At 36.6% G+C, this 16175-nt stretch overlaps 1 protein-coding gene across 1 annotated transcript in view; it reads right to left on the bottom strand.

Annotated features, from left to right (window-relative positions):
- Window positions 1-16175, bottom strand: part of NPAS2 (neuronal PAS domain protein 2) — an 86375-nt gene that overhangs the window by 4482 nt on the left and 65718 nt on the right. The window contains exons 13-18 of the mRNA XM_070751011.1: window positions 13904-14042; window positions 12146-12240; window positions 9916-10050; window positions 8988-9175; window positions 6923-7012; window positions 4594-4771 (exon numbers count right to left, since the gene is read on the bottom strand). Coding sequence (XP_070607112.1) covers window positions 4594-4771; window positions 6923-7012; window positions 8988-9175; window positions 9916-10050; window positions 12146-12240; window positions 13904-14042 — 825 coding nt within the window. The remainder of the gene's footprint in view (window positions 1-4593; window positions 4772-6922; window positions 7013-8987; window positions 9176-9915; window positions 10051-12145; window positions 12241-13903; window positions 14043-16175) is intronic.

Genomic DNA, 16175 nt, shown 5'->3' with positions numbered 1-16175 from the left:
GATGGTAACACTTCCACACAAAACCTATGGGACACAATGAAAGCCTATGTGCGAGGAACCTATATTGCATACCAAAATAAAAAGAAAAAACAGAAACAAAACAGCCTATCCACACTAAAAATAAAACTTCAGAACCTTGAAAAAACCCTACAAATGAAACCAGACAACGCCGAAATTTTAGGAGAATTGAATATTACAAAACATTACATAAACCTGCAAACTCAAGAAGAACTCTCACATAAACTAAGGATTGCCAAACAAAAGCACTTTGAATTTGCAAACAAACCTGGGCGATGGTTAGCCGCAAAACTCGCTCACCAAAAAGCAGATAAAATTATAGAGGCATTATATGATCATACAGATGCTTTAAAAACAACACTCAGCGATAAAAAACAAATAATTAAATCTTTCTTTGAGGAATTATATAAAAAAGATGACGTAAATGAACAATTAATAAATAATCTATTCAAGAACTTAGAAAATACAGAAAAAATAAATAAGGAAGATCAGGATATGCTAAATGACAAAATAACATCAATGGAACTAACTAGTGCAATTACAAAACAAAAAAATAATAAAACCCCGGGCACAGACGGTATACCTGCCGAATTCTATAAACAATTTCAAGAAATTCTGGAGCCTATAATGTTACCCCTTGTTAATGAAATACTCGAGGGTTCAAAACTTCCTTCCTCCTGGAACGAGGCCTACATAACTTTAATACCTAAAGATACACAAAATAGAGCTCACATTCAAAATTATCGTCCAATATCCCTGCTTAACTCAGATTATAAAATCTTTGCATCCATCATAGCCGAAAGATTTAAACGAATATTAACTGTTAGAATACATACAGACCAAAATGGCTTCCTTCCGGCAAGAAACATAACAACAAACACAAGGATTATTTTGGACTCTTTAGAATACTACGATAAAAACATAGATAAACCAGTAGCATTCCTATTCGTAGATCTACAGAAAGCTTTTGATAGTTTATACTGGCAATTCTTTACAACACAAATAGCGTCAATGCAATTTGGTAATAAATTTACAGAACTCATTAAAACTATATACTCAATACAAACAGCCAAAATACTGATAAACAATGATATGACAGAAACAATAAGTATAAAAAAAGGAGTTAGCCCCTCTGATTTTTATCTTTGCACTAGAAGTTCTACTAAATAAAATAAGACACAATAAGGAAATCCAAGGATTAAAAATTAAAAATGAACACTATAAACTTCAAGCTTTTGCTGATGACATGGTGTTCATTGTACAAGACCCCTTAAAATCTGCACCTATCCTAATTAATGAAATAAATAAATTTGGAGAGATTGCTGGATTAAAAATTAATAGAGAAAAAACAAAAATGATAACAAAAAATATGACAAAAAAGCAGATATCGAAATTAGAAGAATCCACTAAAATAAAAACTGCCAAAAAAGTTAAATACTTAGGATTATGGATTACCGCAAATTGCAGCACTATCAAGAAAGACAATTACGATAAACTAATCAATGAAACGGACAAAGATTTTTGCAGATGGTCGAAACTCCCACTCTCTATAATGGGGAAAATTGCTGTAATTAAAAGTAATATACTTCCTAGATTTCTATACCTTTTCCAAACTGCACCCATTAAACTAAATAGGACCTTTTTCAAAAACTTACACACAAAAATTCGCAAATTCATATGGACAAAAAAAAAGGCCAGGATAAAACTTAAGGACCTACAAGACCATAGGTCAAGGGGTGGTTTTGGGTTACCAAACATGGAACTATACTACCATGCCTCAATTGTAAACCTACTGAAAGAATGGATAATACTTAAAAATTCTAGAATATTAACACTTGAAGGCTATGACATTCAATCCGGATGGCACAAGTTTCTGATGACAGACATAGATAAAATACCAACATATTTCAGATCACACTACATCCGAAAAACCTTAATTAACACCTGGCACTTCATTAAAAAAAACCACTACCTCTGCATCCCAAAATGGATTTCACCAACAGAAGCCATTATATACCCGAATGCATTAACCCCTGATAAAATTATAACATACGACCAACTACTAAACGAAAATAATGAGCTAATTCCTAAGCAAAAACTCATGGAAAAAGGTATTAAAGTAGATTGGTTACACTACCTACAAATAAAATCAAAATATAATGAAGATAAGAACAAATCAGACTTCCAAAAAAATAACCCCCTCGATAAAATAATTTTTGGTCCACAAAAAAAGCAAATATCAAATATATACAATATCCTCCTTCAACACGATACTGTTGAAGAAATAGTTAAAGGATCTATGATAGCGTGGTCACAAAACTTTGGATACACAATTTATCTAAACGAATGGGAAAAAATTTGGACTGCTAACTATAAACTAACGATGGCAACCTCATATAAGGAAAACCATTATAAAATGTTCTACAGATGGCACTTGCCACCTGCTAGACTTGCAAAAATGTATCCAAATCTATCACCATTATGTTGGAAATGCAGAGAAAAACCAGGTACATATTACCACATCTGGTGGACATGTGAAACCACCCAAAAATATTGGGAAAAAATTAAAACTATACTAGAACAAATTACCTCTCAGACTATCCATGCGAAACCCGAACTATTTCTACTAGGAATCACAAGACAAAATTTTAGTAAAGAAAACAGATATATTATAATCCATATTATTACAGCCGCACGGATTTTATATGCACAATTTTGGAAGCAAGAAAAAACCCCAACTACTCTATCACTCTTGATTAAAATAATGGAATGCGCAGAAATGTCCAAACTAACAATGGAACTGCAAAACAAGGATGAGACAGATTTCTACAAAGCTTGGGATAAATGGTACCTCTGGTTAAAAAAAAGGAATTATCTAAAAATTACCCATCAAGAAAAATATCCAACAAAAACAACTTGAAAAAATAGCAATTTACATCACAAATCATAACATCAAACTGAAACAACAAACTGTAAACATCGATCGACACAAACTCCAACTTTACAAAGAAAATAAACCCCTAAATGAATTATATATATTGGCACTAAAAACTACATTCAAAACATATCAATAAAGCCTTAGGGTAAAACACACCAACTACGAGCTCAAACTACAGGCCGCAAATCATGAAAGACCCAGCTTTAACGCTGGTTTTCGCTCATCTAACCCCCCCTCCTTCTTCTCCCTATCCTCCTTCCTTCTATATCTACTTCCATCCCTTCACAACCCCCTTCTCCCACTCTCCAATTACTACATAAGTAGAGTGTAAAAAATGTACAATATGCATATCTCTTTTGTCTTTCTGTATCTGGTTTTTATTGTATATATTTAATAAATTTATTTTCAAAAAAAAAAAAAAACTCCATTTGTATTTTACTAAAGATATACAGTAGGTCAAGAAAGGCCCTAAATGCAGTCAAGTATAATATCAAATCAAATGACAATGAATATAAATAAAACTCGGGGTTCAGTATGGTATATGCAGTAAATCTGCTATAGGATTATTTTTAAAGGATGGGATGTTTTTCCTGCATATACAGGTAGTCCTTGACATATGTCACAATTGAGCCCAAAATTTCTGTTGCTAAATGAAACAATTATTAGTTGAATCTGGCTTCTCCATGAATTTTGCGATCACAAAAGGGGATCACATGACCTTGGGAATGCTGCAATGGTCATAAGTGTAAAAAACAGTCATAAATCACTTTTTCAGTGCTATTGTAACTTTGAACGGTCACTAAATGAACTGTTGTAAGTCAAGGATTTCCTGTACAGTAGGAACATACCCCCCAAATATCTATGTACTGGCAGACATTGATGTCAGAAACTATCGTATTTTTTGGAGTATAAGACACACCTTTTTCCTCCCTAAATGAAGCTAAAAATTCAGGTGCGTCTTATTCAGCTTTTTTCTCAGCTTTTTCCCCCAGCCCTAACTAGGTGCTAACGGTCTTCCCAGCTCTTACCTTGCAGGTTCTTTCATCGTTACTCTTTGCGAAGAATGTTTTCCAAGCCCTAAGTCTTTGCAGGTTTTTTTTTCCATTGTTCACACTTGCTCCAAATATTTCTTTCCTGCCCTAACCGGGTGCTAACCACGTTCTCAGCTCTTACCCGCTTGCAAGCTGTTTCATTGTTACTCTCTGCAAAGAAAGTTTTCCAAGCCTAAGTCTTGGAATGAAAGGGTTTTTTTCATTGCTCTACTTGCTCCGAATGTTTCTAGTCCTAACCAGGTGATAATGATTTTCCCAGCTCATACAAGCGCTTTCATTGTTACCCTCTCTGAATAAGGTTTTTTTTAATGCCCTAACCAGGGGATAAAATAATGTGCTGAAGCTGACCAGACTAAGGATGCTAGCCACATGAATATCTGGTAAGCAGATTCTTTTCCCTATTTTCCTCCCCAAAAACTAAGGTGCATCTTATACTCCGAAAAATATGGTAATCCCTTCATTGCTATAAAGAACAATGAAGAAACATTATTACTTTTTCTTAAAAGAGGTTTCTGTTGCCCCTCCAGCTAAACATTCACAACATTCAAGTCAGATTTACATTAAAATATATTTGTTCCAGCCTACCTGAAGGTAGCATTGCTGTGAAAGATGTTGATGCATAGATTGCAAAGATGAAGGTTGAGATGATGGTACACCAGAGAATCCTGGGTGCAATCCTGGTTGTCTCATAAGCACCACTGGTGTACCGTTGCTGGAAGTCTGTGCTTCCAACCCTTGGCAAGACTGTATTTTTTGAAAATACCTATGAAAAGAAACAGTCTTGCAATTTTCAGTAAAAAAAAATCCTCCATATATAGCAAAATCTAAATTTTATTGATTATCTGTTAGGAACAACAGATAAAAGTATGAAGCATCCTATTAATTTCTACCCTTCATGAAGAGTTTGCATATCTAAAATCCTTTCGATAGCAGGGGTGAAATTCAGAATTTTCCCCTACTAGTTCTGTGGACGTAAACATAGCAAGGGAAGAATCCAGGGAAAGGATACTGCAAAATCTCCATTCCCACTCCACTCCTGGGGCCAGCCAGAGGTGGTATTTGCCAGTTCTCCAAACTACTTAAAATATCCACTACCAGATCTCTGGAACCTGTCAGAACCTGCTGAATTTCACCCCTGTTGAATAGGTCTCCCAGCATGACAGAAGCTAAGCAGGAATGGCAGCAATACTGTGAAGTCAGAAACTGATTTAATGTTATAATACTTTTGCTTTGGTGTTAATAAGATGACAACTGATTCTTTCAATCAGAAATAGAAGAGCTGGAAACTATGGAATAGTATTTAAATTAGAAATTGAGTATTTGGGCATTACAAAGAAAATTAAGAAAAAACATCTTCAAACAACTAAAGAAGAGTTGTTACGGATGTATCAGTAGGAGACAGCTATTTTCTCCGGAGGTTTACCATAGATATTACTATATCCTGGATAATATATCCTATGAAGTCCATGTTTTCGACATAAAACCCCAGTTGTGAGAAAGCTATATGCTACTCAGATATTATTACAGACATGACTGCTGTATGGAAGCTGTACAAAGGTTTCTGTTCGTAAGAGAACTGCAGTTCTGTGAATAATTTGATGAGCCTGTTGCTAAGCAATATTTGCACTTTCTGGATGACTGTAGCAGTTTTACTGGAAGCTCTCTTGGGCCATGAACTTCATCATTATGAATATAATCTTTGACGATATTCATTTTGTTCTATTTAGAATTTACATCTTGCCTGGATATATTGTTCTGCCCAAATGTGGACCTCAACTTTTTAAAATTTTCCCAAAATGTGAATTCATGACAACCACCTCAGTCCTGCCTCCCAGGTCCATTCATCATGTGACAAAGACCATGAAGTGGACCATAACTGTAGAAATCAGGAGACTATGAGTTTTGGTCCTCCCTTAGGCATGAAATCCTATGGCCCAGTTACTCTTTCTCAATCCTAGGAAGAAGAGAGTAATGACAAACCACTTCTGGAAATGTTGACAAGAAAACTGTAGGGACTTTTCCAGCTACTTGCCACACGTCAATACTGAGTGAAAGACATGGGGAAAAAACTATTGGTACAGTTCTAGTATGGTAGCACATATATATCTATATCCATCACAAATTAAGGCTGTATCTAAGTATCACAGAGCCAACTAACACACACACTAAAAGAGTACTACATGACTCGAATAGGAAAAAAATAGTCTACCTGGAGAATTGGGATTTGAAAGTTTAATGGGAGAGGCAGGTGGACGTGAACTATTTCTTTCTTTCTTTCTTTCTTTCTTTCTTTGTTTATTTACTTATTTACTTACTTATTTATTTATTAGATTTGTATGCCACCCCTCTCCGTAGAACTATATTATTATTTATTATTTAGTCCAAAGAGCAAGCACTGAAAACCAAACCATTGTTATCAAGACAAGAAAAGAACATTTTAAGCATAAGGAAAAATCTATCAACATTTTGCATGAACGTATAAAAACAAAATTCTAACTCCAAAATGACAGAAAGCTATTTAAATGTTTCCTTTGGATTCTGAGGTCTCGTGTCTTTTTAGCAGTGATGGGCTACCAAAATTTTTACCACCACACCGTGGGCGTGGCTTATGCATTTTGTTTCAACATATTTCAGTGCAAATTGGGTGCTCTGGGCTGGAGCTCCAAATTTTGCTACCGGAACTGCGTTCCCGACCATTCCCATAGGAGCACATCAATGTTTTTTAGCAACAAAGGACATGCATACACAGAGCCATTGCATGTTTAATGTATAGCATAAGGACTAAAACCGTTGTTCCGTGTTTGCTTATTCTCTGTGGCACCACTAAATTATATGTAATTTCATGATTTAATGGTGGATGCTGTTTCTCTTATACATTTTGAAACTTTCCCATCAACAGTTTCAGGAGACATACTTTTCGCTGTGTCCAGCTGTATCAACATCTGTTATCCTTGCATGACAGGACCCAGGCACCATTGGCTGAACAGGTTGACTAAGTAGCAATCTAGACAACCACAAATTAAAGAACATATTTAATTCCAGGACAAATAAATTGGAGGGAGGGAGGGAGGAAGGGATTTGCATGTTAGAAGGTCAGAAGGTTAATATCTGAACATTATGCAGTCATGTGAATCAGAGACCTGTGAATCATTCTATTACAGAGTACTCGGCTTACAACCATAAAAGAGCCCAGAATTGTGGTGATTAAGTAGGTCACTACATATCTGTGCCTGATTTATGAGGGTTTTTTTTCACAATGCTCATGGTTTTTTTGGCCCAAAACTGAAAGTGAATGCCAGATACCAGCGGGAGAGGGAGGGAGCCAAAAGTCATGGTCACACAGCTATGGGATACTGCAAACAGCCACAAATGCAAGCTGGTTGCAAAAAGGCCAAAATGTGTTCACATCATTGCAAGCAAGATGCAACTATCAGAATTACAAAATTGGGTTGGTTCTCTCTGTGTATGTGTCAGGAGTAGGTTGCAACTTACCTCGCTGCCAGTTCACTCCCTCAAAAATCGAATATATATATATTCAACACAAAAATATGTAATCCTTCCCTGGTGCAGAGCTGAAGGGATTGGATACTGTAGCCTAGAGGATAATTCTCTGCCTTACAAGGCAAAGGTTGCAGGTTCAAGTCCCAGTGGATATGGCTAGCTGATGAGGCCAAAATAAGGCCGAAATAGATCTATCCTAGTCTCCCTTAATTTTCAAATTCAGCAAAAAAACATGTGACATGTATATATGAGCTGGGGTGGCGCAGCAGGTAGAGTGCTGTACTGCAGTCCACTGAAGCTGACTTGTAGATCTGAAGGTCAGCAGTTCAAATCTCATCACCGGCTCAAGGTTGACTCAGCCTTCCATCCTTCCGAGGTGGGTAAAATGAGGACCCGGATTGTGGCGGGCAATAGCCTAGCTCTGTTAAAAGGTGCTGTTGCTAACATGTTGTAAGCCGCCCTGAGTCTAAGGAGAAGGGCGGCATAAAAATTGAATAAATATATATTTTAAAAGATTGCAACGCCCATGGACAGGAACTGACCAAATCCAGCTTGGTGATATCATCATGATGTCACCAGTGGGTTGCTACTGGTTTGGACAAACTGGTCCGAACCGGGAAGAACCCAGCCCAGGTACACATGTTTGTATGCACAGTTGTTTGGCTGTTGTGCACTGTGAAGCAACTAAAATACAATTGACAATATATTTTAGGCAGATTTTTTTCTATTTCTATAGTATACAGTTATTCTTTTTTTTAAAAAAAAATGCATCTGTACGCGTATCTGAATTATTTATTAGGGGACACTCTATAATGAATTTAAAGGAATGTAAAATAAGGTATTTTCTTATAAAAATTAGATTAATTGCTAATGTCAACTTATAGATCAAAAATAAAAAATGTATTGTTGAGTTTCTTTGTTTATTTTTCAATATATTAAATTTTGTGATATACTGTCTGCCAATGCAATATCACCAGAAAAACTATATACAAAGTATAACGTTTTCTTAAACTTATGTTGGAAATGTAATCAAATAGAAGGGACATTTTACATGCTTGGTAGACATATAAAAAACCCGAAAATTTTGGATCAATTACATATAATAAATAATTCAGTAAATTTTTAAAATTCATATTTTTTGCATTTTTGTCTTTGTTCTTTTCTTCTATTTTTCTTTTTCCATTCTAAATATTAGTTCTTAGTTCTTATTGTTTTTATTTAAATAAGCATCTTCCTGGTGAAATAATATAACTTTCCACATATTTATGATTTTTACCTGTGGCATAACTTTTTTCTGTGCTCTGCATAACACTGCTTAGCATGAAATAAAATATCAGGGTAGGTTATGCATATATATCTATATCTCTGTTACAATAATAATATAAACCTCTTATAAAATTTGTAAGTGTACTGCTGCAAATAAAGATGGATATTTGTCTTAAAAAAAGAAAGACACCAGCTTATTGCAATTCTTTTACCTTAGTTGTCGATCATGGCCCAGATCTGTAAGGTTGTGCTGGAGGCTGCTATCCTGAGAAATAGCAGGAGATGGTGCTATAGCCAAAGATGGTGAGAGCACAGAAGTATTGCTCAAGGGTGATGTTAAATTGCCAGAAGAATGACAACTATCTTGAATCTCTTCCGAGGTTCTCACAGATTTCTTATCCTAGAACAGTTTAAAGTAATAGTAAGGGTCAGTGGTTCTGTCAATTTTTTTTGTTATTTTGAGGAGTCAAGTGACATATTTTGATTTCTCCTTCATACTGAGAAAAGCCTGTAATCATAGAGCTTATTTTGAGCTAATCTGCTTATTTTTCACTTTTGAATGCTGAATAAAAAATCTAGTATTTAGCATCTATTATCAAATTAAGTACTAGAATTGCATGGGAATTGCATGTTGCACTATTGCATATCTGAGGCTAGAACAAATGGTTTTCCCTTAAGAACATATGAACTCTCTTATTCTAAATCAAGTTCTGGTTTAAATTCAAATATATTATTCTCTGTTATGAATCCCTTTCTATTTATTCTAAAACAGATAAGATGAATAATTCATAATCAAGAAATTGCAAATCTCTAGTAAAATGAAGCTCTAGATAGCCCTGGGATAAAGGTCCTTTGTGCATAACTATGCATACAAAAATCTTTAACATCAAACTTTAGAATATTAAAGAAACCAATATAACAGAATATTCAAGATATGATGAAATATATAGGCTTTATTAGAAATGTATCAATAAATGTTTCTTCCCTGATATTATAAATAATATATATAATCTGTGTATATATGTATGTGTATATACATGATAAGTATTGTATTCTGCATATTTTCAGTTCAGTAATTAGAGTTTGTTGGATAAAATAATTTGTATAAATATATATATACTTAGGGCCCGTTCTGCTTACTTCTTTACTAGAATCTTGTACCATGTAGAGTTGTTCTTGGATTTTCTGCAGCTCTTCTTGCTGCCACTGAATGTTGGCTTGCAGTACTCGAGTCCGTTGCTCAAGTTGGTTCTTGATGGTTTGGAACACAGTACACTACAGAGAGTTTAAGCAAAGAAATAAAGATTTCTGAGTCTCTCTTACTAGATTTGGTCAATATCATGAAAGCCTGGATCTCAAGCATGCATCCCCCTCTAATCATTTTGGGGGACTTACAGTAACTCTTGGGAAGGAATGGGCCGGCATGAGCCTGGGTTTATTAAGCTCAGCTGCACAGTGTTCTCCCTTGGACTCGAAGGACAACTAGGCTCCAAACTCAGCCCTGCGTTAGTATGTTGTTGGAGCCCAACCTGTCTCCATAGTCTTGCCTTGTTACAGCTGGGGTAGAGAATGATACCCCAGCTATTACATGGACAAGACAGGGCAGAGCAGGGCTGGATCTTTTAGCACTTCTGGATGAACATCAGCATTTCAATCTTAAGATGAGTGGACATCAACTTCCAGAATTCCCCAGCCTGAAGTCCACCTATTTTAGAGCTGTCAAGATTAAGAAACACTGGTCTATATTACAGCACACAGAGTTGGCCTCCTCCAGATCCTGGTCTGGCCGCGGGGGAGGGACTTCTCTGTTGCTGCCCCAACTTTATGGAATCAACTCCCCCTGAGGTCCGTATGGCCTCCACCCTCCTAGCTTTCCATAAGGCCACAAAGACCTGGCTATGCCGTCAGGCCTGGGCCCCCTAAATCAACCACTAGCTTGTCCATGTAGTCTTAATGGGTATGAATGACTAGAACGTATGCTGTTGAACTGTCTTAAGTTTTAATTAGGATTTTAGAAATTAGGTTTTTCCCCCCCTTGACTTCTTTTTATCGTTGCTGTTATTTGTAATTTTATATTGTTGTAAGCCGCCCTGAGTTCTTTGGGATTGGACAGCATAGAAGTCAAATAAAATAAATAAAATAAATAAATGAATATTAAGATTTCGGTTGCAACCATTCAACTTGCAATTTCTGGCATGGAGATTTCAGTTGGTTTTAGAGTGGATTTTGAATTTATTGATTTATTGATTGATTGATTGATTGATAAATTGATATTTGGTACATGTTGCAGTGCTATTAATATTTTGTACCTATGGCTGCTAGACACATTTATGTTAACATACAAGGACTTCCCATGTACAATGGTACCCAACGTATGACCACAATTGAGCCTCAAGTATCTATTGTTAATAAGTAAATTTGAGTGAAATTTGCCCTATTTTGTGATATTTCTTGCCCCGGTTGTTAAGTGGATTGCTGCAGTTGTTAGGTTAATAATGAATCAGTTGTTAGGTTGTTAAGTGAATCTGGCTTTCCTATTGACTTTGCCTGTCAGAAGGTTGCAAAACCGGATCACATGACCCTGGGATACTGCAGCTGTCAAAAATCGAAACCAGTTGTCAAGCATCCAAATTTCATAGAAACATAGAAACATTTCAATCACATGACCAAGAGGAACGTGCTGCAATGGTCATAAGTATCAAAAAAACAGTCATAAGTCACTTCTGTCAGTGCTGTTGTAACTTTGGTCACCCAATGAACTGTTGTAAGTTGAGGACTACCTGTATTAGAGCCCTCAAGCTGCCCTTCGTATGGGCCATTCTTTGTCAAGTGGACCAGGTGAAATTGAAGCCTTATTTGAAAAGGAACCATCACAAAAACAACATATATGATAGAAAAAAATGTGCTCTTTTTAATGAAATAAAAATGAAGATGATTGAAGGTGAGAAAACAGAGATAGATAGATTATACATTAAGAATTAAAAGGAGTTCAAGTGCTTTTATCATTGTCACTGCATTTATACATTTTCTAATTGGTCCCTTTGTGTTCATAAGTTCCATTACATAGTGTTAGCAGGAGAGATCTTATTGTTCAGATGTTTATTTCCATTTAGCATGGGGGAAACCAATGGAAAATAAAACTCCTAGCTGTAGCAAAATGCGTTGGTTTAAAGGGCAGGGCAAGCTCAGAGAATTACTTCTTTCTAGTGTGAATAAAACTGTTGTTACATCATCTTGCAAATTCAATTTAAAAAAATCACATAAATTTTATGCTTCCTTCTTTTTTGGAATAGATTTGTCTTCATATGTAAACTCTAAAATATATCTTAAAATGCCAACATAAATATATACATTTATTATTAAGTCTTACTTGAGTTGTAGCAGGTAGGTTAGACCTCTGTATTGGTAAGTTTTGCTGTGATATTTGCAATTCAGAAGACTCCGGGATAGGCTTTGTCATTGTGGCTGTAAGATATATTCATAATAAAATCATTATTAAATGACAATATTTAAAGTTTTTACATACATCTACATAACCAACTATACAACAAATAGACCGCATTGCTCAAGCAATTTGATTGACTCTCCCTAATTGCATTCCCCCTGCCGGTATTTTTTTTAAAATATCTTGTGGAGCAAAATGCATTACAGACATTATCACAGGCTAATCCATGCCATTTGCTTTTTAAAATATATTTATGGTTTTATCTTGAAATGAGAATAAGGATGTACTTAGTTTTTTCTTGTTCACTGCTGGGTAAGGAGACATACATTCACAACAGAACCACTGTGGTGGCACAGTGGTTAGAATGCAGTATTGCAAGCTAACTCTGGCTACAGCCATCAATTCAATCCTAACCAGATCAAATTGACTCAGCTCCCACCTTTATGAGGTCAGTGAAATGAGAACCCAGATTTTTAGGGGTAGTATGCTGACATTTATAAACCACTGAGAGAGTGCTATAGAGCAGTGTTTCCCAACCTTAGCAACTTGAAGATATCTGGACTTCAACTCCCAGAATTCCCCAGCCAGCAACTTCTGGCAGTTGAAGTTCAAATATCTTCAAGTTGCCAAGGTTGGGAAACACTGCTATAGAGCACTATGAAGCAGTCAATAAGTCTAAGTATTATTACTATAATTCATTCATTAATAAACAAGAAATAATTCATTCATTCATTCATTCATTCAATTTATACAATTCAATTTATTAGATTTGTATGAAATTTAACCAAGTGATTCTGAATTACCTACATGGCCAGTATTCATTCATTATTTATTTATAAATTTATTATTTATTAGATTTATTTGCCATCCATCTCACCTCAAGGCCTGAATTTAACAGACAGGGCGACTTGTAAAACTTTTGTCTCTAAAATGTAGCTTCTGTATAACAATTACTGTACTTTAATGGTCTGGAAACTTGCATGTCTTTTTTTAAATAACAGAGACAGTATTTTAAAATAGTACTTCTTAAAGGTCTGTAGCTTAAGGTTACCTTGTAAATCTCTTAAGAATTACCGTAAAGCCTTATTTATTCTTTTGCTTTATTTATTTGCAGCTTTGGGTTCATTTATCTGAAAAGTTCTAAATAAATGTGAAAGCAAGGGTGATTTTCTTTATTTTTGACCAATTGTTACAGAAGATAGGAATTAGAAAGACAGACAGTTGTAAGTATGACTATTCATTTTTCTACCGCTATATTATCATAGCTTTACAATGCAAATAGGTTAGCATTTATTGAAGCAACATTCTGTTCTTCTAAATATTTCAATATGTACTGTTGACATGGTTCAAACCTCACCTTAGCCCAACTTTTATTAGAAGGCTTTATGGAAGCAATGTAACTGAATGTAGGCAATACAGGTGCTCTAATCATAAGGGTCAAGTGATTATATTTGTCAAGTCAAGTGATTTGATGTGACGCTAGGATGGTCAGTGATAGCCAATGTTTTATAAAATAATAATTTTAAAAATCATGATACCCACATTATATTATATTAGTTTAATATTTCAATATTCTTTTATACAAATTATATTATAATCTTCATAATTTATCCTATTCTGAATCATATAATACATTTCAGTTCTTCACTCCAAATTAATATTTTGAGAAAAACCATAACTTACACGCCGCTTCAGGCAAGGATGAAGCCAAAGATTTGTGTACACCATGAGAAGACATAGACAATATCTGGCTGTTGAGTACCGCTGCGTCTAACTGAACTGATTTAAAATGCTGTTGAGAATTCAAATCTGGGACATCGTCCTTGAAAATAAAGCAAAATATTTAAGAAGGTAAGTACAAATGTAGACAGAAAAACCTTGAAATAATGTACAAGGGAAAAAAGTATCAGCTACATACTCTTTTGAACACAACACTTCTGTAATCTTTGAGAAGTGCATATGGAGCTCCAGATGTCCCGCTCAACACAAACAAGAGTGAGCCCAGAATTTATCCTCCCTTTGCATTGTAAGTATTACATTGCAACATGCTTCTTCACAATAAAAAATTGTATACACTACTACAGGTATGTATCAAAATACAGATACATCACTGCAGGTTACAGTAGCCAAGCCCCAGGTTGGTTGGCAAACCCAAGATGAAAGAACCACATGAATTTCAGAAAAGCATTTTTTGCACTTTTCAGGAATAAAAATATAATTTTGAAAACTGTAAATTCCTAGGCAGACCAATGCGCTTTAAAGCATTTCCTGTCCAAAGCCTGGAGTAGGGTTGGAGTTAGGATCTTCTCACACCCAGTAACCTTCTTCTCCTTCCTGCCCACTGTCTTCCACAACAGTACCCGCGCCTGTATATTAACTAAATTATGCGGCACTGTAGCTGCAGTCAAAATGTAACTTCATTCATTGCTCTGATTTTTATCTAGATAATGTAATATAAGAAAGGGAAATTGTCCTTGAGGATTGTCAAGTGTAAGCAGCAGCACTCACCTCCATTTGGAAATCATGAGTTAGTGCTGTCAGAAGACGTTTCCCCAGTCCTATAGCCAGCAAGATGTTGCGGAGCACTATTCCCTCTCCACTGAAGTGGTAACTATTTATCTACTCGCATTTGTATGCTTTCTAACTGCTAGGTAGGCAAGAGCTAGGCAAAAACAGGGGCTCACCATATCATGCAAACCCTTTCCAACCAACAAGCATAGGAGACCAAGGGAGGAGGACTGGTAGATCAAGGTCTGGTGGTGGGAGAGTCATGCAGACATGGACACCCCCCTCCCTATTTTTTGGGGGGGAGAGATACTGAATGATCCTTGACTTTGAATAACCTCTGCCCCTAAGAACTTGGCACTTTGAGAAACTTGGCACTTTGAAAAACTTGGCACTTTGGGAAACTTGGCACTTTTGAAAACTTTAGCACTTTTATTAGTTGCTGCTGACCGGATTCCTAAATGAATTGAATTATTCACTATTACCTATATTTGTATTTTCTGCATTTTTATTTTTATTTTTATTCAGTTTTAATGGTGTTTTAATATTAATATTTCTAATTTTCTAATATATTTTTATATTTTTATATTAACTTATTAACTTAATCAATCTATTTTAATTAATGGGGGGGGCTAAATTGATGCATAACTGGGGTGGGTGCAATAATGTGTATGGGATGAGTGATTGGTATGAGTGGGATGGCTGGAATGGGTGGGGTTATGCCAGGGATGGGATGAATGGGAGTAGTATGAATGATATATTTGGGCCACCTGACGCCGGAGAGGCGGGAGGGGAAGGGGCACCGATCTCTGGGGTGGCAGAGGGTCGGAATATCCCGGTGTCGCTGGGGAGAGGTAGATATGGCGGGAGCCACGGAGTTAGCCGTTCCAGGGGAACGAGGGATCGCTGTCTAATAACTATTCCTTGTTCTGGCTCCGTGAGCTCAACCCAGGGCACTGGTGATGAGTGTAACTCTGGCCCTGGGCTCAGGTTGCTGCTGCTCAATGCCAGGTCGGTGGTAAATAAAGCTCTCCTCATCCGGGATTTAATCCTAGATGAGGAGGCTGACCTGGCATGTGTAACTGAAACCTGGCTGGGCCCGGAGGGAGGAGTTCCTCTCTCGGAAATCTGCCCAGCTGGGTTTCAGATATGGCATCAACCTCGACCCCAGGGAAGGGGGGGAGGAGTGGCTATTATAGCCAGGGAGAGCCTTTGCCTGCGTAGGCTTGTTGCTCCGGAGATTGCGGGTTGCGAGTCCCTCCTTGTGAAGTTGGACTTAGGGGTTCAGGTGGGCTTGTTTCTCACATACCTGCCTCCCAGCTGCGTGTCAAAAGCCCTGCCTGTGCTGCTCGAGGAGGTAGCCAGGCTGGCGGTGGAGTTCCCCGGACTTATTGTCCTGGGGGACTTCAACCTGCCGTCGCTCGGCGAAATCTCTGGGTTGGCACAGGAG

Source organism: Erythrolamprus reginae, chromosome 4 (assembly GCF_031021105.1).
Source record: "Erythrolamprus reginae isolate rEryReg1 chromosome 4, rEryReg1.hap1, whole genome shotgun sequence".
NCBI classification, from domain to species: Eukaryota; Metazoa; Chordata; class Lepidosauria; order Squamata; family Dipsadidae; genus Erythrolamprus; species Erythrolamprus reginae.
The sequence above is the reverse complement of the archived record's forward strand: the minus strand, read 5'-3'. Positions and strand labels throughout refer to the sequence as shown.